The sequence below is a fragment of the Rhinolophus sinicus genome, linkage group LG01, assembly GCF_036562045.2.
Source record: "Rhinolophus sinicus isolate RSC01 linkage group LG01, ASM3656204v1, whole genome shotgun sequence".
Classification (NCBI taxonomy): domain Eukaryota; kingdom Metazoa; phylum Chordata; class Mammalia; order Chiroptera; family Rhinolophidae; genus Rhinolophus; species Rhinolophus sinicus.
This window is the reverse complement of record NC_133751.1, coordinates 204,063,989-204,091,621: the sequence shown is the minus strand read 5'-3', so window position 1 is coordinate 204,091,621 and position 27,633 is coordinate 204,063,989. Positions and strand designations below refer to the sequence as shown.

Here is a 27,633-nt window from a genome sequence, read left to right as displayed (position 1 = left end):
GAATGCCCAAGAAAGAGATGGCAATCACAGTAGAATAAGCATTACCTGTGAGAGATGTTTATTAGAAGTAAAAACATTGGCAGTGAATGAAGCATCTTTCATTTCGAGGTAGTCAAGATTATTGTTTAAATCGTAGCATTCAGTTACCCAATGTAGTCTTGTTTTTACGTAATTGGAAATATTTATTAAAGTTTCGTGGACTATTAGCTCTTTTTTTTGGAAGTAAATAATGCATTTATAGAATTTTAAAATTTAGATTAAGTTGCATTCATATTCTGTCTCGATCTTAGCTGTTCCTGTTTTCCGCTGTGGGGAGTGACATTCAGCCTGGGACAGAGATGGAGATTATAGTAGAAGAAACGATAACTGTCAGAGATGTAAGTAATTATACTTTTTTGGGAGGGGCAGGAAGGGCTTTGTGGGTGTTTGGTATGGGGAACAGTGGTGACCTGTGTTAGAATTTTGAGGTCATAAGGCTAGGACTTACATAATATACTTTAAAGAATTCTACGTACTCACTAAAGGAATAGTTTGGAGAGCTTAAAACTTGGTGAATCAACTAGAATTTAAAAAATTAGATTATTGATATTATTTTTTGATTATCAGTAATGCTTGCTGATTGTAAAAATTTGGGATATGTAGAAATGGATTAAAAGGAACAATTAAAACCTCTCCTTATCTCTTATCCTGCTAACATTAACATTCTGGCATATTTCCATTGTGTTTTTTACTTTGCATACGCACATAATTACTCCCAGCGGTATGAATGGTGGTATGCGTGTGTGAGATAAAGCAAACGCATAATTATATTGGTGTGACTGAGAACTGCGACTTTCTGTGTTGGAAAGTGGAGAGACAGAATAACATCAATGTGGTTCAGTGACGCCTGTCTCCCGAATTTGAATTAGATGAGTGCAGTGAACTTGATGTCTTTTTTCCTTTAAACAAATATTTTCTAGTTCTTTGCACTGCAGTAGCTTAGAAACAGAGACCAGCCTGAGAGCAGTCAGCACCCCGACACCCAGATTGTGGTCGCTAAATACCCTTTCCTATTAGAAGGAACCAGGGCTTCTTATAGTAACGGCTGGTTCTGTATCTGGGTCAGGAAAGGGTCAGAGGGGCCTGGAACCTCTAGTCAGAACAAAAGCCCTGAAGCCAGGAAAGACTAGTGTTGGCAGAGAGAATCAGGGGCCAGCTTGGAGAGGCTCCCACTGGTTAAAGAGGAGACAGTTTGAATCTCAGTGGGAATAATAGGGAAGGTGATTAGTACATATACATGAAACCCACGAGCTCATATGATCCTTAAAAATAGCATATTCATTGATTACCTGCGGGTAACAACGTGGGTGCTTGGGAATCATACAGGAAATAATCGAGCATTTGTCCTGTTTTTTGTTTTGCAAACTATGCTGCAGGGCAACCAAATAGATTATAAAGGGTTTTTTTTATAAACACATCTCAACTAATAAAATGAATAGAATTTTACTCTGTCACAGTTTTCTAATTCCAAATGACTTAATGGATCTAGAATGATCCTGAAAAGACTGCTAACACCCCAAAAAGAGCAGCACCCAGACATTGTGAAAGTTTGACACAGTGCCCACGTTCTTCTTGCCAAAAAAACCCCAAAACCCAAACTGGACCCGAGTCTGATCAAGCCTCTAGGTGTGAGTACCAGTTTATACAAAGTACAGGGGACAGAGGGACGTGTTCCATGCAGCACAGGCCTGGAAAACCCCTCTTCAGGATGCAGCTGCGGGGTGAGGCGGCCTGCAGGGCAGGAGAGACTAAGCAGAAGGGCAGGTGTGGCGAGTGGGCTTTATTTGGCCACTGATTCAGAGCAAAACATTTTAGTAATAGATAAAGAGAAAGCAGCAAAATGTGGACACTAACTGGATATCTGTTGTTAGCGAATTCAATTGTTTTAGGTGTCAAAATTATTTTAGGGTTATGTTTTTTAAAAGAATTGACATCTTTTAGAGATGAGTACTAAATATTAATAAATGAAATAATATATCTGACAGTTGCGTCAAAAGAATTGCGGGGGGCAGGACAGGGGAAGTGGGGTGGGGTGCTGACAAACAGGGCGGCCGCCGCAGTGAGATTGGGTGGTGGATACTTAAGGGTTCATTTTACTCTTCTCTGCGTGGGTTTGAAATTTTCCATGAGAAAACACTTGTTAAACAATTTTTTGGCCATTTGTTACATGCTGTAAATATTTTCAAGTTTTTCATTTGCCTTTTAACGTTAGTGTTTTTTTAATTTCAAAGAATGAAACCACAAAACTTTTCCAAGGAGCAGTGTGTGTATTCTTCTGTTCTCTCTTGAACCCACCAAGGGCAGACTTGTTCCCGACGCCCCCCCTCCCCCCCTCCCCCACAGGGCTTCCGGAGGCCGGCAGTGGCCCGCATGCTGCAGTCTTGTGAGCCCTTCTCAGGCTCCATCTTACTGGCTCTCAGCAGCACTGGACGTGCTTGATGACTGTTCTTTGAAACACTTGTCACTGTTTCCCGAAGACCACAACTCTTCAGGGTTTCCTGCCGACCCCTCTCAGTTTATCTGTGAGCACTTTGGTGCTCAGTTCTTAGCCTGGCCCTCGCCCCAGCACTCCCTGCTTGTATCACCTGCCACTTGGTCGTCTGCTCGTCCTCCCACACCCAGAAGGAACTCCTGATCTCTCGCAAACATAGTTCACTCACCGTTTCCTCTTCTTCAGTTATGGCGGCTCCATCTTGCTCCTCGCTCAGGCCAAACACCTTGTGGTCATCCTTGATCCTTTTATTTCTTACATCTCATGCAGTTTTCCAGGAAATCCTTTTGGTTCGACCATCAGGAGTTACCTAGGAGCTGACCTCATCTCATCCTCTGTGCTGCTGTCACCCTGTCATCTCTCTTCTGGGTTATTCCAGCAGCTCCTGAGCTTCTTCCCTCCAACCTTGCACCTCCCAGGGTGTATTCTTTAAAGTGTAAGTCAGATCAGCCCCTGCTCCAGTCCCGACCCTCAGGGTCAGAGCAGAGGTCCCTGGGTGACTCACAATGGTGACCTCTGGAGCTCCTGTGTGTCTTTTTCAAATCCTCTGACTACCCTACCCCCAGCTCACTCTGCTCCAGCTGCATTCGCCCCCTTGCCGAGCCTCAAACAGCTCTATCCCCCTGTTTCCTGTACCTAGAACCCAAGTCGAAGGCTCAAGTGTTTGTTCTTATTAAATAAGGGAAGCCTTTAAGACGGCACTGTTCTCTGAATACAGCTTTGGTTCCATTCCCTGTGTTTTAATGTATTGTTTTCTCATTGACATCATTTTCTAAATACCCTTTAATATTTTAAAGTCTTTTTTATTTTTAATCATGCAAGTAGTCGTGGATGTTTTCTTATTTTTTAAACTTCAGAGAGGAGCTAAAAGTCCCCCTTGGTCACTACCGTGTTCTAGTTCCTTCCCCAGACGTCACTGTTGTCATCGAATAAGATAATTTTATCCAAACCAGTAGCGTGTGTATCCTCCCAGACCTTTGCCCTGTGTATCCCAACACGTGGCTGTGTCTGTACATATATAATAGGAAGAAAGAACTTGTCTGCGTGATTTCTTTTAAATCATGAATGGGATCATGCTGCAGATATTATACTAGGACTCTTTCACTTAGGATATTTTAAAGATCTTTTATACCAGTTCATATAAATCTATTTCATCCTCTTAACTGTTTGAAGACTTTTCATAGTTTATTGACGTGTTCCCCTATTACAGGATGTTTTGTTTGCTCTTCTCTGTTTTCCAAGTTACAGCAGTGACCACCTTGCTCCCTTCTGCTCTAGTGTAGTATAAATCAAATCCTGTTTACTCTTTTGCCCTGGGTTTATTGAAGAATGTTTTTCCTCTCCAGAAGTTGAGAGTTTTTAATTATTTTGTTTTATTTAAACTTCTGTTAGTCGTGTCTCCTTTATTACATTGTTTCATGAGATCACCTCTTACACAGTTCTTGGGAGTTTATATATGACCAGTTGTGTTTCATGGGTGCCAGATAAAGGTTAATCTCGTTTGATAGGATTCAAAGTTTAATGTGTGTCTATTAAACCAGCCCAATTAATCATATCTGGCCAAAAATACACCATTCATCTTGATAAAGAGAAAGATCTAGAAGTGGAAGAACAAAACTTTGAACTGAGTTCTGGTTGTGAACACAGAACAACCCTCCTGGGTTGGCCCCACCTCGCCCTTAGGAAGGAGAGAGTTTACTTAATCATCTGCTTAACGATGTATGTCATTATCTATTAGAGAATTATTAAATATAATCAGTTTAATAAGCCCAGGGTCCAAAGAGGCTGTTTCTCACAACGGTGTAACTCAGAAAACTAATGAACATTCTTGTTTTTACAGTGTTTAAAGATAATGCTGGAGAAATCTGGCCTTCCTGGTAAGTGACAGACCACGATGGTCCATACTCTTATCCACAGCCTTTATTCATAATACAGGATTTATTTATGAGCCTGTTTTTTTCCAGGCCTGTCAGTTTCACTTTCTAGCCAAGAACCATGAATTCTCCTGGTTCTTGTTTGCAAGCTGCAAGTTGTAGCTCAGCCTGCCACTGAGGAAAGAGAACCTAGGTAGGTTCCGACAAAGGCACAGAGAGATCACGCTAAGATTTATACCCTCCGGAATCACCCAGGTCTTTCACTGATTTTTTTTTTAACCTCATTGATTCAGACTTTCAGTGTCGTGCTTCATGCCAGTATTTGTGAGGTATAGAGGAGGGAAGGTAGTATGAATGAAAAACATAAATACAGGATGACTTGAAGGAGCTACCGGGTGGAGCCCCGTTAGTGAGTTTGATGAAGCATCAGACTGCTTTCATCAGCGTCTGCCCTTCTCAGACTTCATTCAGGTGGAAGGAAGCCCGGGGCGCTGTCTGCAGGGAAGACAACGTGCTCTATGCTCCGGGCGAAGGCACTCTTCTGGGAGCAGCAGACAGTGTGTTATGTCATCTCAACCAGTCCTCCCCTGCAGGGATCGTCACCCGTCCCCATTTTACAGACGACATGACAGAGGCTGAGAATGGCAGAATGGCTTAGCCAGAGTTATACAGTGAGCAGCTAGGTCTCTGATTTCAGAACCTGAGTTCTTTCCACCATGCCGTCCTATGAAGTAATGGTGTTCACCTTTAACTTATTGCTGTTTTTTCTTTTTAACATCCCTAGATTAAGTTATTGATACAACTCTTACCGTATTTAAAACTAGAATAGTGACAAAAAGTGTCTGCAAAGAACAGTAATGGGATTCAAAACCTGCGGCCTCTGCAGAATAAATATGAGATCTATGCTCATTCCTTTGGCTGCAGTTTCTTTTGGTCGGTAAAGGAGTTGACAAAGTTTGTAAGACTTTGCTATTTTTTTTAATAACTGGGATTTCCAACTTTTGCTCCACTCACCTCCCTCTCCTCCTCAAAAAATTCTCTTCCCATTTTATCAGTGTGAAAAACAAATTTAATTAGAGTATTTAACATTTATAAATGTTCATTTATACAAACTTCATTACATGCTATTCCCAAAGCACTGTTTTTTGTTAGATTAACTGCTAGTTGGATAGGAACAGTTTTGTCGCACGTAATTTTGTTGTAAGGTTGCTGAGCAATGTTAGCGTATGCTTTCAGCAAAGACAGTGAAATGAAACTCAACTTCACAATGATTTTAGAAGGAATTCTATACGTACGTGTATATGTACATATGCTATACTCGTGTATGTGTGTGTGTATACATGTATATAATAAAGACATAGTGTACATATTGTATAATAGTAGCAAGTGCTATTTTTATTTGCAACTATATGTTATATACAATTATACATCTATTCTTGGTGGAACAGAGAGAAAATTAACCAAGTTGGGGGAACAGCTTAATTTTTCTCATGTTCTGGATGAGATAGTTTACTTCAAAAATTAGTTAATTATTATTAGATCAAATCCTATTTGAATCTCATTTACCCAGAAGGGTCATTCCTGACAAACTCTTCAAACATATGCTTCTGAATTTTTTTTCATCCTGATTTTGATTCCTTCATAGGAGACACATGGCATTTACGAAAAATGGATTGGTGCTATGAAGCTGGGGCGCCTTTATGTGAGGAAGTAAGATTGTTTCTATACGTTTCACTCTTAAAATGATTGTATTTATTTGGTATTTTCATACAGGATACTCACCCCACTCATGTGACTAGATTCTAGAGAAACTTTAATTTTTTTAGGATACAGTAATCCGTATACATAGGTCTCCTTTCACTTTTTCCTCCCTTAGCTTTTTGATGGAATCAGAGGGTAAGTCTCAGCTGAGTGGCAGCGCAGCTACATGTGTTCAGTCCTCTTTGATACGAGTGTGTCCCTAGGAATACTAGCTCTCCATCAGGAGGCAGAGAACTTCAGAGAACAAAAGACACTTGAACTAATGAAAGAGTTTGAAGATACACTCTGAAATTTGAAACCTGAGTATTTTAATCTCAGAGTTTCTCTGTAAGTTGATGGCAGAATTCAGGTTCTGATCCAAACTACATCTCTAGATCCAGTCAAAGTCTTAGAGTAGCCTTAGGAACAATTTTATCATAGGCTAGTTGGGATCTGATTAATTTTATTATTGATCCAAGTAGCATCAAACCTCCTGTCCAAACCCGTGGCCTTAGAAGTGGACCCAAAATGAAGCTTTGTGAGACAGTTCAGACAGTAGTGGTACCTGCCCTTCCCCCAGTCTGTCTGCCTGCTTCCTTCTCAGTAGACAGTAGCATTGAACATGAGCAGAGGCTAGTTTAAGCAGGTGTGCCGGGCTGTCCCTGGAGCGCTCTGCGGTTCGGCCGGCAGCAACAGTGCGGAGAGGTCCCTCTTGCGTCTCGGCCAGGAATTTGACTGCTCAGAGGGAGAGGTGGACCCCAAAGAGTCTTCAGGGCATATAGTTTGGATGTCAGAAGAGCTATCTAGTCCAATGGTTTCTGCATTTTCTTCTCTATTAATTCCCAAATTGGTACCAAAGAATTCTAAGATTGTTTAGAGCAACTCATTCCCCTCAAAACTGGCTCCTCTTCCCAGATTTGCTGTCTTTCCCAACCTCATCTTTTCAGCCTGCGATGCACTTCCCTGCTTCCCTGCCAGCCTTCAGACTTAGTCCCAGCCTTCAGCGGCCTGTCAGTTTGTCCACTCCTTCCTGACTATTCCCACTGCTGACCTCCTGGTTCAAGCCCTCTCCCCCCTTTTTTGCCTCTTACCTAAATCACTACAGCTGGCTTCCCTGAGCCCAAGTGTCCCCCACTTCAGTATGTCACATACATAGCAGCAAGACTGATTTTTAAAACCATTTCTCAGAAGTCTTGACTGGCTTTTTTCAAAGCAGCTTAAAACTCCTTGTTTTCTGTTCCACATTCCTTCAATCTGTGACCACCTTCCAATCCAGTTTTCTTCCCTGTTACTCTCCAACCCACACTTCCCACTCTAACCAGTCTAATCTCTTAGCTCTTCCCCAAAACAAGCCATACTTATTCTTGACTTAACCTTGACTTTGCTCTGTTCTCCTTCTCCTGCGAAATTCCTCCTCTTGTAGTTTCCTCCAGCTTTCCAAATCCAACCCATCTTTTTAGGCTTGACTAAAACTTCGTCTTCTGTAAATCAGTCTCTCATCATTTTTCATCTCATCTCTGTCCCTTTCCTCTAATCTTTTATGCTACTTATAGTTCATACCCCATAATTTAATACATAATGATAATACTCTTTTATAGTCTTAGCTTATTTCCTACTCTTCAACATCTGCTTTATTCCGTTATTTAGTTCTTGAAAGGCTAATAGAGGCATTGGGATTTTTAAAACAAAGATCCAACTGTCTGTCTGTTCCTTGCAGAAGTCATAAGTGACAAAAAAGAATTTCTATATTCCCAGGATGCAACTCTGAAAGAGCTTATGATATGTTCTGGAGATACTTTGCTTTTAATTGAAGGACAACTTCCTCCTCCGGTAAGATTTTGCTTCTAAATAGGCATTTTGTAAACAACAGTTATTGTGATTACAGAGGTGATACATTCTCACTGTAGGAAAGTGAGGCAGTGCAATAGTCAAGAGAATAGAGAACTTACCCAAAAGCCTACCAAAGAGACAGCCACCATACTTCACATCTTTATGGATTTCCTTCCTATAAAATCAGTTGTCTATATGATTTTATTTTCTACTTTTTATATCAATTTTTTAACCTGACCATAAAATCCAAAAATAATCATTATATCCGATGTATGACTTATCATAGTTTAATTAACTTTATCCCCATTGTTGGAAATTTACCTTTTTTTAATGTTTTTTTCTCATGATAGTACTTAAGTACAAATCCTTCTTACAGTAGTTCTAAAGATGGAATTAACAAGTCAAAAGGTATGAACTTTTTAAAGACTTGAGGGTATAAGTTGCCAAATTGTTTTCCCAAAGAGGTGTCCGAAATTTGCCGTCCCTTCAGCAGTACGTGACAGTGCTCATTTCCTTGCTCTTCCATAAACACCGCATGTTACCATGTTTAAAAACCATTATTTATTAGTTTTTTTTAATGTGGACACATGTAAAGATAAACACACACAAAAAAATGACCCAAAATTCCAGCACTGAGATAACATTTGTTTATGATTAGAAAATCAAACAGCTTTGAAGGCTGTAAAATGAAAAACAAGTTTCTCTCATGACTTTCGCCCCCAGAAAGAGCCGCAATTAACTTATTTTTCCTTGTATATCCCTCCAAGAGAAGAAATTGTGCCTATCTGTGTGCTGAATGTAAATATGCATGTACCCTTTTTGAAGTTTCCATAAAGGCAGTCATGTTTCACGTTTTCTTTCTGATGATGTTTGTTTTTATTCACTTAGTATGTCTTGAGGATCTCCTCATAGCAGCACATACAGACCTACCCTATTGTTTTTCATGACTTCACAGAGTTCTGTTGTATTTTATACCGTGCTCTTTAAAGTTAATTTTTGAATGGGTAATTCTCATGATACCAAGTTCAAAGTATATAAAAAGCTGGGCCATGAGAAGTCAGTACCTCTTGTCCCCCAGCCACTCACTGTCCTCCCTCCTTAGGCAGCCAGACTTCTGTGTCCTCACAGACGTGTGTGTTTTTAATGTACACACACACACATATGTACGTGAATGTACATAGTGCATATATACACAGTCACATATACACACATTTCTTTTTATTTCTACAAAAGATATGCTGGACTCCCTAGTTTGTACCTAGCTTGTTTCCATTAATATTTTACCTGCAGTCGGGTATATGCTATGTCAGCGCACGTAAAGCTGTCTCATTCTATTTGATGGCTGTATGGTATTTATTCCCTTGTATGGAGGTGCCATAATTTATTTAACCGCTCTCTTTTCCAAGAAGGTTTAGGTTGTTTTCAGTCTTTTGTTGATACAACTAACACTGCAGAAAATATGAATGTGCCATTTTGCACATCCAGGATGAATTTCTAAACCTCCTAATATATTTTGCCACCATGAACAATTTCCAGTGACTAGCCTTGCATCTATGGTTTTGTATGCAGATGCTAGTATATCAGAAGGTAGATTCCTAATTGTGGAATGACTGGGTCACAGGCCTTGGACGTTCACACCGTGAGAACGCCAAGTTACTCTCAAGAATTTTGCAGCAGTTTATACTCCTGCCACCAATTTATGGGAGTGTTTACCCATATTTTCACCAACATACAGAATATTGTTAGAGTTTCTGGCTTTTGACAGTTTGGTAGGTGAAAAAATGGAATTTTGTTGTTCTGATTTACATTTAGTTATTTAATTGAATGGAGATTGAGTATTTGTTAATCTTCGCCTATTCAATAAACAGAAAAATATTCTCATTTTAATAGCATTTCTTGAAATATATATTTAAAGTATTTTTTTCTTTAACATTCTCATCTTCTGTTGGAAGTTGAGCACTGTAATAACATCTTTTATCTCTAATAAATCTATTAAAGTTGTTTCCTAACTCAAAAAAAGGGGTGGGGAAGAACCAGTTAGGTTTGTAAAACTGAAGGTATAGGACATGTTTAAGGAAAGGGGTTTATTTCATGTAGTTTGTACAGGAATCCAACTTAGATTAACAGGCTGTCGGTTCTCTATAAATAAGTTTCCTTTAGGAACTTTAATAAATGAAACTGCTTGTAACCGGTGCTTTGTTCCACTGGTGCTCTCACAGTGCTTGAAGTATTTATATAGTTTGTCCTGTCGAATATTTTGTTATTTTGTTTATACTTTTCATTTAATTGTAGCTACTGAGATACTTCTAAGCAAAAACCGTATAGTTGCAGTCATTCCAAAGTCTGATTTTTAGGACTTAAACTTTTAATTGTATAAACAGTTAACAAGTACAATAGGTGGCAGTTACACATCTAAAAGGAAACGTAATAAGTTCAGGAACACGGTCTGTTACCAAGACGTTTCTCCCTGGGACCCCCGGGACAGTAGCAGTGGGAGTTCACTTCCCCTGCGCGTCACAGCTCTCAGAAATGCTCCGTTTCCAGGGTTTCCTGAAGGTGCCCATCTGGTGGTACCAGCCTCGCGGCTGCACGGGCCCATGGAGGAGTCACCAGGACCAGACGAGTGGTCCCCCTCCCCACGGCGGGGTCTGGGGAGCCACTGCCACCCAAGGTGAGAGCACACGCATCGCAGCAGCCACGTGCCATAAAGAAAAGGCAGTGCTGCCTGCCCTGCGAGGCACCGGAAGTATTTATTTTTAAAAACGTAAGGTTGAAAATCAAAACCTATTTATCCCCTAAGTCATTCCATAACAAACACCCTCCTGTTTTTTATAGTGCTTGGGAATCTCTCTAGGGTGCAATTTGTTATTTTTATATTCTATCAGTATATTCACGTTTTCCAAAGAACGTCTATATCTCACCTCTCAGGAGCCTCATGGCGGAGTGAATCGCTCCTCACTTACTATAACTGACTAGGCGATTGAGGCTTCAGTCACTCACGAGGGCCCCACTGCAGCCCCCAGAGGCCGGAGTCCCCCCGCTCTTTCTGTCATGGGGTCCCCAGGGACTGCCTCAGGGGCGGTCCGCCTCAGCCCACTGACTTCTGGGAGGGAACAGCGAGTGTAATCATACTGTTTTACTTCTGAGCTGCTTCTCCACAGACAAAATGCAGCACGCGTCACGATGGGCAAGAAGTCCCCAGCAACGAGTTTGAGTTGCCATTGGGAAAAGTAGATTTCTGCTGCGCTGGGTTATTACTGGATACGCTAACTAATTCTCAAGATGCTTTGGTGATAGGATAATAGTGACAGATAGGGTTGGCTAAGCACTCAAAACGCATGTTTAATCAGTGTGTTTCTCCATGAAAGTGAAGAAACAGGCTCATTTTTTGGTGGCCCTTCTTTATCACAACATATGTGGAAACAGTTTCCTAGAAGTGTCTCCTAGCTTGTGGTTCCTTAAGACACAAGAAGCCTTTTCACTTCATTTATTTATCATCTGATTTTTATTATGTACCAGCAGTGTGCCCAGCAATAAACAAAGACATTTAATTAAAGCAAAATATTTCTGAATTTTAAATAATAGTTTGCCCACTTTTATATCCAGAAGTTTAGATGAGACAGCATGTTGTTTTCCCCTTTTTAAAACAAATGTAGAAAGGCCTTCTTACTGTCCAGGGTTCTTTCAGTCAATAAACGTTTACTCTGTGGCATCTACCATACCAGCGACTGGACAGACAAATAAGAACTATGGCCTGCCCTCTCTTGAAAATCATATTCTTTGGGAGACAGATTAGGGGAAAACAATACATATATACCCCAAGAAAACAGACAAAAGAGAAACAAGTTGGGATAAGTGTTGTGACAGAAACAGGAAGCTAATATAATGAATAAGGGCAGAGTATCCTGTCAGCAGAGTCCTCCTTAAGGAAGGAGAGAGTGTGGAAAAGAACATTCCAGGTAGACAGCACCAGTGCAGAAATCCTCACACCCATTACAGCGAGCAAGCCGTGGTATTGTGCCAGCGCGTGGCCCTGGTGGCTGATGGACGACACAGGGCTCCCTCCCCTCCAAGGTCAGGAGGCGCCAGTTCCAGGAACCCCAGGTTCCAAGTTCCTTGAACTCAATTGGACTAAAGCTGTTTACGACATCAAAACGTGGCATGCGGTTCAGAAATCTGAAGTAAATGCATTGAAAGCTCCTTTCAAACATCCAGCTCTGTCCTTTGTAGGAGCTCCTGGCGACACATATGCCGAAGCTTCCCTCTGCTACTTGGGAGACATTGAAATCTCAGAAGACGCCACGTTGGCCGAGCTGAAGTCTCAGGTGAGACTCCTACCTGCAGCATCCCTTAGCGGCGCCCTGGCTCCTTCCAGTGAGATATTAACATATTCTTCTATTTCCTTTTCCGTCAACTACAGTCTGTTCTGATATGGCATGTGCTATATGCCATGTTTGGGGGTAAGTACCCGGCAGGCAGCACACACAAGGCTCAGACAGCTCGCTGGTATTCTTTCCTGCCAGTTGCCCTGTGGTTTCATTTCTCCCGACTCTGACAGGCATGAATATATCCTCAGTGACTTGCAGCCTCTGTTTTTTATTTTTTAGGTAAACATGATTTATTGAAACATTTGTTACCCCTTTATTTACATTGTTTTTGTATCTTTGTGGTCCATGTGTTAAATGTTGTTAGGTAAAAGATGTGTTATCAGTTTCCCAGGAGGTCAGAATATTAGCTTTAGGTTGGGGTGTTAGACTAGGTATTCTGCTGTTTTCTCAGGCGTTACATTCGTAGGGAAAGAGTGTTTTGTCCAAATAGGGTGACTGGATTGAGTGCAATGAACACTAGATGCTTAAGAAGCACCTGTTATTGTGGGACTGACACAAACATCCCTTCGTCCTCTCAAAGGACAAAATCGGGGGCAGATAATAGGCATGTCAGTCACTCATCTTTGACCAGTGTGTCCTCAGTGTATGAAGGGACCGTCCTCAGAAAAAGCAAATGGTCTTATTCTCATGAGGACAAATGGGAAGAGACTCTTTTTTCCCTTGTATTGGATTGAAAAATACAAAATTTCTGTTTTTAGGTTAAAAAACAACCTGGATGAATATTGGCCATTTTATGTACTACAGCATAAATATATAAATAGTTGTCTATTCCTACAGAATTAGGACAGCAGTTTGGGCCTAGCAGTTGGATCCAAAGATTTTGAAATATTTCAAAAGTTATTTCCTTGGCAGAGCAAACGTTGTACAATTATTGATGAAAGTTGAAAACTAATCACTTGCTTTTATTAGCATAACCTCCATCCACTCGTGTGAGTTATACTCACATAGAAATTAATTTGAAAGTTTCCTTTTCTAAAACATAATGATTAAAACGGAGCTTTTGGCTCAGATTTAGAAATCAAAAACTCACTTATCTCTCAAGCTGATTTCAGGAGATAGGAATACAAAAATTACTCCTGATTAATTTCATTTAAGAGATACTCCTGCTTTTTTTTATAGATATTATCATTCAGGATACTCCTTCCCTCAGCTGATACTGTGTAGTGCTTCATTTATTTCCTAAAGCAATGTATTTTTAAGAGTGCTTTTTCAAACCCTTGGACAAATGTTTGTTTCTTTTCTAGGCCATGACCTTGCCCTCCTTCTCAGAATTTGTCATCCCATCCCCAGCCTTCCTCAGAGCCTGGACAGTGGAAAGCAGGCGCCCCAGCAGGCTTTTACGCATCAACCAGCAGCAACTCAGGTCGGTTTCTCAGCGAACACTCAGTAACAGAACACCTGTTCCTGGGAATTCCACATTTGGCAGTTGGACGATGCTTTTTATCATAAATCAAGTTCTGGGACTTCAGTTTTCCATATCAAGTATAAAATGTAGCTTCATGTATTTTTACTGTGCTCCAGAGACTGAACAAAATTTTGAGTGTTTTTTTCCTCTAGCTTTGTTGAGGTATAACTGATAGGACGTTGTGTGAGCTTAAGGCCGACAGCCTGTTGATTTGATACACTGACATATGGCCAAGTGACGACCAGTGTAGTGTCAGCTAGCACGTCATTACCGTTCCCTTTCATGCTGAGAACATTTCAGATCTACTCTCGTAGCATCTTCCAAGTAATAACACAGTATCATTAGCTGTAGTCGCCGTGCTGTATGTTAGATCCCAGACCTCATTCGTCAACTGCAAATGTGTACCTTTGACTAACGTCTCCCCATTTCTCCCTGCCAGCCCCTGGGAACCGTTCTGCTCTCTGTTGCTGAGTTTGGCTTTTTTAGATAATACATATAAGTAAATATCATACAGTCGTTGTCTTTCTTTGTCTGACTTAACCTTACGTATGATAATGCCCCCCAGGTCCATCCATGTTGTTGCAAATGGCAGGATGTCCTCCTTTGTCGTGGCTGAGGTGTGTGTGTGTGTGTGTGTGTGTGTGTGTGTGTGTGTGCGTGTGCGTGCGTGTGCGTGTACACACACACACCACGTCTTTATCCATTCCTTTGTTGCCAGACTCTGAGGGTGCTTCTGTATCTTAGCTGTTACGAATAACACTGCAGTAGACGTGGGGGTGCAGGCATTTCTTTGGGGTCCTGTTTTCATTTCCTTTGGATAAATACCCAGGAGTGGGCTTTCTGGGTCATAAGGTCATTCTATTCTTAATTTCTTGAGGAACCTCCATGCTGTTTCCCATAGTGGCTGCACCGGTTTACATTCCCACCAACAGTGCACGGGTGCCCTTTCCTCCACATCCGTGCCAACACTTAATGTTTTGTCTCGCTGATGATGACCGTTCTCACAGGAGTGAGTGATACCTAGCTGTGGTCTGTCTGCATTTCCCTGTGACTAGTGTTGTCGAGTGCCTCCCACGTACCTCTGGCCGTTAGTATATTTCTCTGGAAAAATGTCTGTTCTTTCCCTCTGTCCATTTTTTTACTAGGCTTGTTTGGGGTTTCTTTGCTATTGAGTTATATGAGTTCTTTATATACTTTAGGTATTAACCTCTTATCAGATACATGATTTGCAAATATTTTCTCCCATTTCATACGTCGCCTTTTCATTTTGTTCATGGTTTCTTGTGCTGTGCAGCAGCTTTTTAATTTGATGTAGTCCCACTTGTTATTTTCACTTTTGTTGCTTTTACTCTTGGGGTCACATCCAAAAAATTGCCAAGACCAGTGCCAAGGAGCTTAGGAACATAGTAGCGTTCCACCCCCGCCATGTTTTCTTCTAGTTGTACTGTTTCAGGTCTTACGTTTGAGTCTTTACTCCATGTTGAGTGATTTTGGTGTATGGTGTAAGGGCCGTCCAGTTTTGTGCTTTTGCACGAGGCTGCCCAGTTTTCCCAATACCATGTATTAAAGAGACTGCCCTTCCCCTTGTGTGTTCTTGGTGCTTTTGTCGTAAGTTAATTGATCATATGTGCATGGGTTTATTTCCGGGGTCTCCAGTGTGTTCCATTGATTATGTGTCTGTTTTTACGTCAGTACAATACTGTTTGGATTACTACAGCTTTGTAATCTAGTTTGAAATTGGGGCACATGATGCCTCTAGCTTTGTTCTTTCTTAAGATTGCTTTGGCTATTCGGGGTCTTTTTGTGGCTCCATACAAATTTTAGGATTGGTTTTCTATTTTTGTGAAAAATGCCCCTGAAATAGGGATTGCATTGAGCCTGTAGATTGCCTTGGGTTGTATGGACATTTAACCATAGTCTTCCCGTCCATGGGCACAGAATATCTTCCCATTTATTTGTGCCTTTGTTTTCTTTCATCAGTGTCTTGCAGTTTTCAGTGTACAGATCGTTCACCTCTGGTTAAATTTATTCCTAAATATTGTACTCTTTTTGATGCCATTATTGTTTTCTTCCTTTCTCTTTCTGATAGTTGGCTGTTAGTGTTTAAAATGCACCTGATTTTTGTGTATTGATTTTGTATCCTGCAACTTGACCTAATTCATTTATTAGTTTTAATAGTGTTATTTTGGTGGCGTCTTGAAGGTTTCCTAATACAGTATCATGACATCTGCAAATAGAACCAGTTTTACTTCTTCCTTTCTCATGTGGGTGCCGTTTCTTTCTCGTGCCTAGTTGCTCTGACTAGGATTTCCAGTCCTACTGATAAGGCTGGCAAGCGTGGGCACCCTGTCTTGTTCCTGATCTTAGAGGAAAAGCTTTCAGGTTTTCACCGCTGAGTATGATGTGAGCTGTGGGCTTGTCATATATGACCCTTATCATGTTAAGGTACATTCCCTCTAGACCCAGTTTGTTGAGTTTTTCACATGAAAAGATGTTGAATTTTGTCAGACGCTTTTTCTGCATCTGTTGAAATGATCATATGGTTTTTATCCTTCACTGTTAATGTGGTATCACACTAATTGGTTTGCAGATGTTGAAGCATCCTTGCACCCCTGGCATAAATCCCACTTGATCGTGGTGTGCGATCTTTTTAATGTATTGTTGAATTCAGTTTGCTGATATTTTGTTGAGGATTTTTGCATCAGTGCTCAGGAATATTGGCCTATAATTTTGTTACGGTGTCCTCGTCTGGTTTTTGACATCATGCTGGCCTCATAAAATAAGTTTGGAAAGGTTCCCACCTCTTCTATTTTTGGGAGAGTTATAGGATTGCTGTAATTCTTTTTTAAATGTTTGGTAGAATTCATCAGTGAAAGCAATGTAGTCCTCGAGTTTTCTTTGTTTTTACCAAAAGAGAGGGTGATACAGGGAGAAAAGGAACAGTTGGAGGAAAGAGAACTCAGAGAGACCGAAGCCTGGTGAGTTAGGGGATGAGAATGAAGGGGAGAGAGTGCACTCAAGGAGGGTTTCGATTTCTGAGTCAATCGCCTCACTAATGATTGGTCTGTTTGGGTTTTCTGTTTCTTCTTGATTCAGTCTTGGTAGGTTGCATGTTTCTAGGAATTTATCCATTTTGTCTAACTTGTCCAGTTTGTTGGAGTATAATTGTTCATAGTAGTCTCTTAAATTTTTATTGTTCTTATGTGGTATAATATTTTGCTTAAGAAGAAAGCTTAAAATTGGCAAAAAGTGTTTTTAAAAATTAAATAATGTCACTCAGTATTGTTTTGTTTCATTTATGATCAGGGAATATAAACTGGGAAGGAGAACTGAGATCTGCTTAGAGCCCCTTCAGAAAGAAGAAAACTTAGGGTAAGACATCCTACGACACCTATGAAATTACACACACGTCTTCTTCAAAATCCAGCAACTTAATACTAAAGGTTTTTCTCACTGCTTCTGAGTAACCTGTCACGTTAAAACAGTTTGTGTTCTAGAAGTGTGCTTGTGTGTGGGATGTCTAGAACTTGAAACTCATTTTCCCATAAAACAATGAGAACTGGTTTCCAGTAAGTCGCAAAGGCATATGGACCCCATCAGGCTCCTCGTATGAGCAGAATGCACATATCCAGGCCTTGCATCAAACTGATTAGATTATAATAGCACCTGTCCCTCTGCCCAATTCTACCGTTTTCATCCTAGTATCATAACTGGGCATATTATATACTTACTGACTTATCTGTTACCATCTGTCTCCCGGTACTAAGATGTAAGCTTTGTGACAGCAAGTTACATGATTTTTTTTGGTCACGGCTGTGTCCCCAATAACCTAGAGCGATCTCTTTGTCATAGTATTTATTGAATAAAGAAGCACCCCAGAGCTGTCTACAATCAAACTTTCCTATTATTTTTTTTCATATAGGAGAATCTTTATAAGACGTTTTGTTAGTGTCACCAAATATGAAGATTCTCAGCATTCTTTCTGCCTGACATGCTGTGACTGTCATTCTTGTTGTATAATAACTCTAATAGCTCTCTTCCAACCATGTCTAATCTTCATTTAATGTCAGTTTTGTAAAAATGAACTCTTGATACAAATTGTATTACCAGGACTAGTTTCCTGGAGGGGAATTTCTGAATCAAACTGGATGGACATTTTAGACCTTTTAAAATAAATAGTTAAATTCCTTTCCAGGTAATTATACCAATTTATGTTGCCACAAGCAGTGTTTCTGAGTATTTACTTCACTTCACACTCAAACCAACTTTAAATATCATCATTGTGTAAATGTTTGCTAAGTTGATACAAGAAAAGTGGTTATCTTGTCTCATTTGCTTCAGTGCTTTGATTGCTATGAAGATTGGGCATCTTTTTCAAAGGCTTATAAGCCATTTGTATTTTGTGAGCATGTGAATTATTTCATTTATTTTGCCTGTTTTTAATTCAATACATAATTATTGATTATGACAAAGGCATTGTCCTAGGTATCGGGGATACAGCCGTGACCAACTTGGTGTGAGCTCTTGCTGTGATAATGACCCTGACCCTTTGCCATGTTTATTTTACGCAGCCTCGTCTTTTTTAAACAAGCTGTGTCCCTTTGGAGGTCCCTTCCCCATGGCTCCTCTGTCCTGGGCCACCCCCCAGAGCTCCTGGCCCCCCTCAGCGAGGGGCCCTCATCGCCTCCTCGGCCACTCCAGCTTCTACGCTGACCACCCGGCCTGCGCCTGGCCTCTGCGCGCTCGGCTCTGCTCACTGCAGACAGCACCCCCCCCCCCGCCCCAGCGGGAGGTTCCGGCTCCCATAGCCCCTCCTGGAGCGCAGTCTCCCCTTTCAGTCTCATCTCCCGACTCACCAGGCTCCACTCTCCCCGAGTTCTCTCCAGCCTCCCCGTGCATCACCCTTTCTTTTGGTAAAAACACCAACGTGACAGGACCGCCTGGTTAAAAGCATTCAGTCTCACCAGCCTAAAAACCTACAGTAGTTTTCATTTCTCCTCTCTACCTCCCAGTTCTTACCTGTAGTTTTCACTTCATGTCCTAAAACAATCTCCATACATGTGTTTCTCCCACCCTTCTGAATATTTCTCTTCTTTCAAGTCTTCCTCCGAGGACCTCCTATCCCTGCTCTTCTGTCATCTCTGTCTCCGATCTCTCCCAACTTGAAGCCCTTGCTTGTTTCCCCTGGCTACTGCACAGCAACTCAGATTTGTAGCACCTGAATAGCTTTTTTCCGGCCAGGCCAGTGTCTGCAGTCAGCACATCCCATGGAGTCAGTGGCTGGGAACCGGTCAGGTTGCCCCTTTCAGCCCCGCCCCGGCCCTCCTCCCTCCACGCCCCCTTCAGTGCTGCCCCTGCCTCCCCAGGGGACTCTGGCGTGGGCTCACAATGGCAGCTTCACCTCCATCCGGGTCAGGATTGAAGGAAATCTAAACAAAGAGGGTTTCCCGCTAGCACTGGGGGGGAATCTGTCCTTATAAAAATGAAGAGTTGGAGGGGAGGCTTCACCCATCACCCCCTTCCAGTCATCACATATTTCTCATTCTGTTTTAAATCTGACATTGGGCTGTTTTCTGGTACAGCCCCCAGGACGTGCTGCTGAGGACACAGAGGCGTCTCCCAGGGGAGAGGGCGTACGGGCCACCTGTGGACTTGGTGTGGGACACGGCCCGAGGCTGGACCGCGGGTGCCCTGCGGCGGCAAGTGGCTGACTGCTGTTCCCTTCCAGTGGAGAAGATCGAAATCGCCAAATACTTTCCTGAGAAGTTTGAGTGGCTTCCAGTATCTAGCTGGGTAACGTGGGGCTTTCTCAGAATTGGGCCTTCCCTGCAGTAAGCAGGTTACCTGTGGTTTAGTTAAGAATTTGTGGGTGAGTTTTCTTTACTCAAGATGCTTGATTTTTCTATAGAGCCAGCAAACTACCAAGAGGAAAAAGAAGAAAAAGCAAGAGAATTTGCAGGGGGCGCCTTATTACTTGAAAGATGGAGATACTATTGGCGTTAAGGTAAGTTGTTGTTTAACAGCAAATTCACCAGTTGGACAAAACAGCAGGATCAGATGATTTTGTAGAGAAGTTTTATTAACTCTTCAAGGCACAGATAAGCCCATTTTGTGTAAATTGGTTCAGAGAATGGAAAATAAAGAGGGAAAGCCAGACAACTCATTTTTATGAGGCTAGTAGAGCCTCAGTACAAAAACCTTAGTTTGGGGTCTGACTTAAATAAAAATGCTTTTGAAGTTTTATCACTAAGTGTGTTGCTGTAGGTTCTGAATAGGTAGCTGGTTAAGACATTCCTTTCCTAGTTTGCTCTGAGTTCTTCTTTGTAAGTCATGAGCACTGGATTTTTAATACAAAATTTTATTCTGTGCTTTTCTGTATCTGTTGACTTATCCATGTGGTTTTTCTTCTTTCATCTGGTACTGTAGTGCTGTTACATAAATAGTTCCTTGACACAGAGCCATCCTTACTTTCCTGAACAAACCTACTTTGTTGCCATGTAATAATTTTTATGTTAATTTTATCCTTAATTTAAGAATTAGTTATTGATAATAAATTACTGATTTAATTTAATCATTGATTTAATAATTAATATTTTGTATTAAGGAGTAAGTATTCTTTTAATTACCACTTCTAGTCAACATTGTACTAGACAATTTACCCTCCTCTACCCCAAAGAAAAATTACTTAAAAAAAAATTGAAAGAGGTAAAAAAATTCTAAAAGGAAAATATAAGACAGTTTTATGTGCAGTTTTTCTACGAAGGGGATTCACTAGACTGTACAGATGAACCGTTAGATGTATTAAGAGAGTTCAACAGACTACAAGATGGACTCACACAAAATTACAAGGTACCAAGGAGCACATCCAACAAAAACATGTCTGAGACTTTTCTGGAGAATGTTTACAACAATGCTGAGTGGTATTAAAGCTTCAGTTGGACACAGAGCCATAGCATGTCCTTGGACGGGACCCTCACTTTAGTCAAGGTATCAGTTTTTCCCACATTGGAAGTTCAGTGTCACCTCTCTGAAAAAACATGTAGATTAAAGAGAATAAATTCATTTAGAAGAGTAAAGGGCCAGAGAGCTAAGATGTTTTTAAAGAGCGAGGGCAGGGCACTTGCCTTAAGTATTAAGACTGATTCTATGGCCTTGGGGCAGGCGTAGAGGGTAGGGAGCCCCAGACAGACACACACAGATAGGAACACTTAACAGGTATTTCAGTCAACATTAAAAATAGATTATTCACTGCATGGTTCTGCGAGAATTGCTTATTCATATAGGAAAGATGCAGTTATAATTTTGGTTTTATTTTTATAGAGTCCTCAAAGTTATGTAAAGCTTCAGGCCCCATAAAATCTGTGGCCACCTGTGCCCACACCACGTAGAACACTCAGTGTAAAGACTTACACGTGAAAAGCATGTAAGGTTTTCAGCCTTTAGCAGGAAAGACACAAGAAAATCTTTGACTTAGGTTAAGAACTTTCTTAAAATGAGAAACAAAATGAATAAAGCATAAACAAAAGGATTGATAAATTTGACTACACTGAAAGGAAAACTTGTTCACCAAAGGAAACCTTAAAAAGCGAAAAAAGCCACAAACAGGAAAGATACATGCAACAATATAATTAACAAGGATTACCGCCCAGAATATGTAAAGCACTTCTACAGATCACTTAGAGAAAGATACACCGATGGGGAGAAATGGGCAAAGATCAACACCCAGCAGTTCTCAGAAGAGAAACCTAAGTGGCCAATAAGCGGCTGAAAACATCGTCAGCTCCCCGGTACCCAGGCCCTGCGAGTGCTGGCTGTGAGCGGCCACTTCCGGCCGGACCCCAGAACCCCAGCAGGCCGGGAGGAGCGGACAGCTGCTCTGGAGAGCAGTCAGCAGTATTTAGTGAGAGAGAACAGACCATACACCCAAGTGGTTCCACTCCTAGGTCATTACCCTAGACCAACTCACACACATGTCTGAGGAGACACACGAAAATGTCCACTGAAGCCCCATTTGTCATAGCATCAGCTGGAAAGGACTTAGATGACCCTCAGAAAGGGACCAGATGAAATGGGGGGAAGGCCCGGCTCCAGGGCTGCGGAACCCAGCAGTTAACGTGGGTAAAACACAGCTCATGCAGCAGATGCTTAGTGTTGGAAAAGAAAAGCCAGGCACAGGGTGGTCATTTATGGAAAGTGTAAAACTGGGGAAAATGCTGAGCACAGCCGAATAGTAACAGTAAAAACGGGAGGGGAGAGTAGCGCCAAACTCCACGCCCGCGGTGCTTACCTCCAGTGGGGGGGAGGGGCGTCAACGGAGTCCGGGGTCTTTCCCTCGAGAAACACTGTAAAGATGAAGCAAATATGGTAAAAGGTTAGTACCATTCATTGCTAACTTGCGCTAAGCGTCCTGTCACATGCCAAGCTCCATCCATGTCCATGTGACTCAGTTTTCCTCCTGACAACCGGAGGACGTAGGTACCATTTTAAGACGAGGAAGGAGGTGCAGGGAGTGGGACTGGCGTGGCCTGGGCCCCGGCGCCCCACTCTGGCCCCGCTTATGCTGCCCCAAGGAGGCGGTGTCTGCCCGTTATCTCCGCATTTTATTTTGTAACATTTCGCAGTTTTTAAAAAGCACATCATATACTACCTATTGGAATAAAAATTATAATATTGCACCATTTATTGGACTAGAAGTGATATTTGTGAGGACATTTTCCTCACCTGAGTGGAGAAGCAGCACGGCCCTCCTGAAGGTGTCACTTACTCCACGTCCCTGCAGGGGCGCCATTGGGTACCCAAGCGAACCCCTTCAGGCCCCTTAGGGATGCGGCTGCTCACTGGGAGGCCCGCAGCCCGCGAGCCTCAGCATTTCCTCCCAAGTTAGGTTTTCTCAGTGAAATAAACTGCTAAGTTACTGCGGACTGAGGTGGCTACGGGCGGCGGAGGGGAGGGGCCGGTACTTACGGTAAATGACCGTGTGTAAGGCTGACTGCGGTACTGGGAGGAGGCCTGCTCCCCCAGGAGAGCCTACTGAGCGTCTGTATTCATAACGCACTGGTAGAAGCTTCTGGGAGAGTCCAAGCAATTAAGAGACACAGAGCATGCCTTCCAGCAGCACACAGTGTGGCTGCAGACATGCACAGGTGGGACAGTGACAGTTGGGGTGGGATCCCATCTGATCCCGTGCACAGGGTCTCTGTGCCCCTCATTCTTGTCTCCCTGACAAGCCCTTCGTCTGGGCTTCCTGCCCCCCCAGCCCCCCATCCTGGGAGCAACTGTGTTGCAGACACCGTCAGGCGGGTAACCCTACCTCCCCTTCTCAAGCTGCGCCTGCCACCCGCTGTTTGTCATCAAGCCCTACAATATTTTCTGTCGGTCATTAATCTAGTTTATGCAGATTTGAGTATCTCCTTATGTCAATTTGGGTAATTTTTTTACATAAATTACCTAAATCTGTACATAAGTTTACATAACTTACTCTTAATGTAAGCTAAAAAGATGTCTCATTCATTATCTTGAAATGTAGAATCTGCTGGTTGAAGATGACGGTGATTTCAGTACAGTCAGAGACGATGCTGGAAAAGAGAAACAGAAACAGCTGGCCCTGGGAAGAAAGAAAAGGTAACCTTAGGATTCTCACTATGTGACACACGCCCCTGGGAACCTCGGGGCGGTTCTGTCTCTCGCTCTGGCATGGAAGCCCCTGCTGAAGGCTGGGAACCCACTGCACAGACCGGGCGCTGGGACAGTGGGATGGGCCGCCTCCCAGGGCCTTCTGTGGGGGGGCTGGCCTCTGTCACCAAGGACCCCTCCGTCCCCCACCCAGGGCTTCTCCCACTCGCCACTGCTCCCACTTTCTGGGTCTTTTCCTTCAGACACCAACACTCAGGTCTTAGTCACCCAAAAATGAGTGCTCCCAACCACACGTGCCACTCCAGCAGCGTGCGTCCTCACTGCTATCACCTGCCCGTCCACTCCCCATTCCTCTCAGTTCCCTCCTAGGAGCAGGCCCGGTTGCTGGTCCTGTGGCCGAGGCTGTCTCACTGCTGACCCTCCCCTGCAGTTCCCTCCCCTCTGTCTTCCAGCACTGGCATCCTGCTCTGTCACTCTCACCTCCGTCACTGTCACCTCTGTCTCTCTCACCTCTGCCCGTCACTAGCTTTGGGCACACACTCCTTCCTGCTGGTTCACAGTCCCCTCTTCCGGCGTCCAGGCCATGTGCACCTACCAGGACCCACTGGAACATCCCTCTGAAACCAATACTTCAAAGTCCATGTCACCACACGCAGCCACGAGGGCCCCCACGTCAGTCTCCCGAGCCTTACGTCGGGAGCTCTATCGGGGAGCGTCCTTCCTGTCCTGGCTGCTCTGGGCTTGGTGGGGCCTCCTACCCGTTACTCAGGGGTCTTTGGGGTGCTTGCCTGCCTGACCTGGCACCGCTCACCTCACCTTCCTCTGTCTCTTCCTGCCCTTCCATATATGGGTCCCGTGTCAGGCAGCATGACAGTCGCGAGCAAGACGTGCCCTCTGCCGCGAGGGGCGTCTGGTGGAGGCCAGGTGCATTTGTAACGACTCACAGGGCTGCACGTCTCAGATTGGTGCCTCTGTGACTTTTTTACTTTGATTCAAAAGGTGAAGCCAGATGACTGTCCTGGGACACATTTTCACCTCCGGGACCGAGTCTGACCCGCCATGTGGGCAGGCGGCGGGGGTAAACTGAGGTCCTCCACGGGGCAGTTTGGAAATACCTGTCCTCTGGGTGGTCTGTTCTAACTTGGCCCCTAAACATTGCAGTGAATTTTGTAGCCATTCCAAACCCCTTGTTCGTGACAGTGAAGTGGTGACAGCCAGTCGGTGACACTCTGTCTCCCACAGCCAGGAAGCTCTTCGTGGGCAGAGCAGCAGCACTGTCTCCGGTGCAGAGTCGCCTGGCCGGCCCCAGAGACCAGAAGCTTCTCTCTCCATCCACGTTGGGAGTTTCAGATAGCGCTGGCGGCTGCGGGTAGTGGGGCCCCTGCACCCGCCTCAGATCCTCGTGGGCCCACGTGAGTTGCTTCCTGCCTCATGCGGACCCAGACGCCAAGGCCTCCGCTTTATCACGTTAAGGGACACAGCAGGTCCCCCGGGGGCCGGCACAGACCTGGCCATGGCTTCCAGGCGCCCGTCAGATGCCGCCCTCGCACCACACCTGACCCCAACCTCCGTGTTTATCAGGAAAGTCACTAGTTTTGCATTAACTGCAGGCATGGATGGAACGGCATGTAACAACCTGCAGCTTAAAATGGACTCTCTTGTCTGTACTGTTCAGTGCTCCGGTCTCTGCATTAAGCAGGCTCTGGCTGCTCAGCTCGTAAAGAAAGGGCGGTCTGTGTCCTGGTCCCCACTGACGGTCCCCCTGTGGTCTGCGTGAACAGATTCTGAAGTGTTAGCTGTCTGCCCGGAATGAGCAGGTGGACAGGACCCCCTCAGCTCAGGACACCCTGCTGGAAACAAGGGTATTCTTGCTGCTGTGGCAGCTGCTGCCGGGCAGGGACGCAGGGTCACGGGGACAAGCCGGGCACAGGCCACGCTGGTCATCCAAGTAGCCTCGATGAAAGCAGAAAGAAAATGGAAGCTAAGATTGTTTGCCTCTTAACTCAGCGTGGGAACCGTCAGACTTCAAAGATTTCCTGGGCATTTACGGCAAGTACAGCAGCAGCAGTTGACTTCGGACGCTGGCCTGACCTGTTCTCAGCTGAAAGCAGGATTCCTGAGGAGACACAGTAAAGCTGTACCTTTCTCGCCTGCACTGAGGCTTGGCAGCGACTCCTGTTAAGAACGGTCGGCTCTTCTGTCACGTGCTGAGAGCAGATGGGAAGCAGGTCTCGGGGGGCACCGCCGCCCGGCGTGAGCAAGTGCGGTGTCTGTCCGAGCACCGGGCAGCCTGGCCCTGGAGCTGGACACTGCGTGGCTGGCCCTGCCTTGCCTCTGTCCTTCGCCCTGTCGCAGCCGCTGTTAGGACCCTTGCTCTCCTGACTGAGACGCTGGCTGTCAGATCGCACAGTAGTTCGCACTGCAGGCGCTGCGCCGTAACAGGTGGGACGTGGCTCAGGGCTGAACACAAACCGCCTCGGACACCGGCACAGGCGGTTCAGACCGTGTCCTCACGGGCACCTTCCCGTCGGTGATGAGACCAAACCCCGTGAGGCCCGTGAGTGTGGCTGGGCGCGCAGCCCTCCCTGGAAGCAATCTGTTCCTTTAACTGACACGTCTCCTTGCTGGGCCCCTCGTTTCATTGAACAACATTAGTGCACTAACCGGGAAGCTGTGCTTCTGAGAAGCTGGAGGCCTCACTGGACGTGACTTAGCGACACGGGCACCGTGGATGTGCCTTAATCTGTCCACAGCAAGCGCCCGCCAGGGCCTGGGGGCTGCGGGGGGGCCCTGCTGCTTTGCCCCTCCCTCCCTCTTCCTCCTTCCCTCCCTCCCTCCTTTTTTAATTCGGAGATGGAGCGGGGCTACAAGGAGAGAGCTGCACAATTTCATTAAAAAATAAACCATCTTCAGGCTGTGTCTTGTGTTCCTATCGGACGCCGGCTGCTTCATGTTCTGTGTGGCCTTTTGTCCCAAGCGGACTTCAGATGCTAAATACACATGGTTTATATTTAGAAATACTGTATCAGTGCCACTTTAGAAATAACAGAAGCATGTTTGGGTTTTAAATAAACTCCGACTCATGGGAAAAACTGTTGGAAGAAATGGAAGTGGTCTGCTTCTCTTTTTCCTTCTAGGGAAATAGAGCTGGCAGTGGGGTTGCCTTGCAGAAAACATTTATTCAAACGTGACGTTTTTCTGGCAAAGGGGGGGTGGCGTACAAAAATTTCCTGATGCAAAATGATGGCTTCACAGATGTCAGTGTCCCTTTGGAACAGACGTAACTGTGAAGGACCACAGTATTACGGGCCCTTCCCCCTGCCTGGAAGGGACACACACAGCTGCTGTCTGTCACTTCTTCTCCACTGTGTACTCATCCAAAGCATGGCCGTAATACAGGTCAGTAAAACACGTAACGTGCTGTGGGTGTGTTCTGGAAATTCGCTGCCCTTCAGAGGAGCATGAAGCAATGACATCAATACACAACTAACGAGGAGCATGTTTCCAGCTCCCTCCAGTTGCCCCAGGTCCCTGCCCCTCAGCCCCCCAGTGGCACTGAGAAAGCCACTCGCCACACAGCCCTGTGGCACTGGCGTCAGTCAGTCTGTTAGGACCCTCCCTCTACGGCCGCTAGAGCGAAGGGACCCTCCTGGCTGGTGAAAGCGCAGAGTCCAGGCAGGAGGCCCCAGGGCCTTTCTCTCCATGGTGGTGTTCCTGTCATGTGGGCTTTTCCCCGTGTAGCAAGACGCCACCAGGAGCTCCAGAATTACACCCTGTGGGACTCAGGGTGCCTCCTTCTAGGGACCTGAAAGGCTCCTGGGCTCAAAATGGGGGACTGCCCCCCCCTGCTGTTCAAATGGCATGGAGCACCTGGAGGGCAGGACCCTCCCTGCGGGATCCCAGCCCGGCCCCTCAGATCACGTCTCTGGGAGGCCCCATAACCACCTGCCCACATGAGCCCGTGTGCTCAGAAGTTTTCTCTGCATCATTTCACCCACCTCTTGTAGGGGCCCTGGCCTCACACCTGCATAAGAGGTGTACCTAGTATCTGTATAAGCTTTTGCTTTTCCAAATACAAAATCACTGCCCAATTCTACCATCAGGAGAGATGAGTAGTTACAGGACTGCTACAGGGATTAGGTTCAACTCTGTGACAGAAAACAAGACACACAGTTCTCACTCACCTAAAAGTGCAGTGAGCAGCAGCACGGATGCCCTGGAGGCTGTGGAAGT

The 27,633-nt window shown here is 44.3% G+C and overlaps 1 protein-coding gene across 6 annotated transcripts in view; it reads left to right on the top strand.

Annotated features, from left to right (window-relative positions):
* USP40 (ubiquitin specific peptidase 40) overlaps window positions 1–26,308 on the top strand; it is a 71,599-nt gene extending 45,291 nt beyond the window's left edge. For 3 of the 6 annotated variants that reach the window (XM_019739758.2, XM_074315292.1, XM_074315294.1), the window contains 12 exons: window positions 291–377; window positions 4,371–4,407; window positions 6,050–6,114; window positions 7,900–7,974; window positions 10,519–10,645; window positions 12,205–12,299; window positions 13,607–13,725; window positions 17,074–17,139; window positions 19,350–19,560; window positions 19,676–19,771; window positions 23,294–23,388; window positions 24,643–24,904. In XM_019739758.2, coding sequence (XP_019595317.2) covers window positions 291–377; window positions 4,371–4,407; window positions 6,050–6,114; window positions 7,900–7,974; window positions 10,519–10,645; window positions 12,205–12,299; window positions 13,607–13,725; window positions 17,074–17,139; window positions 19,350–19,560; window positions 19,676–19,771; window positions 23,294–23,388; window positions 24,643–24,754 — 1,185 coding nt within the window. In that variant the 3' untranslated portion in view covers window positions 24,755–24,904. Of the gene's footprint in view, window positions 1–290; window positions 378–4,370; window positions 4,408–6,049; window positions 6,115–7,899; window positions 7,975–10,518; window positions 10,646–12,204; window positions 12,300–12,394; window positions 12,652–13,606; window positions 13,726–17,073; window positions 17,140–19,349; window positions 19,561–19,675; window positions 19,772–23,293; window positions 23,389–24,561 lie in introns of those variants that run through there. The other 3 variants (XM_019739759.2, XM_019739756.2, XM_019739761.2) reach the window with 3 other exon arrangements.
* Window positions 26,309–27,633: the final 1,325 nt, after the last annotated feature.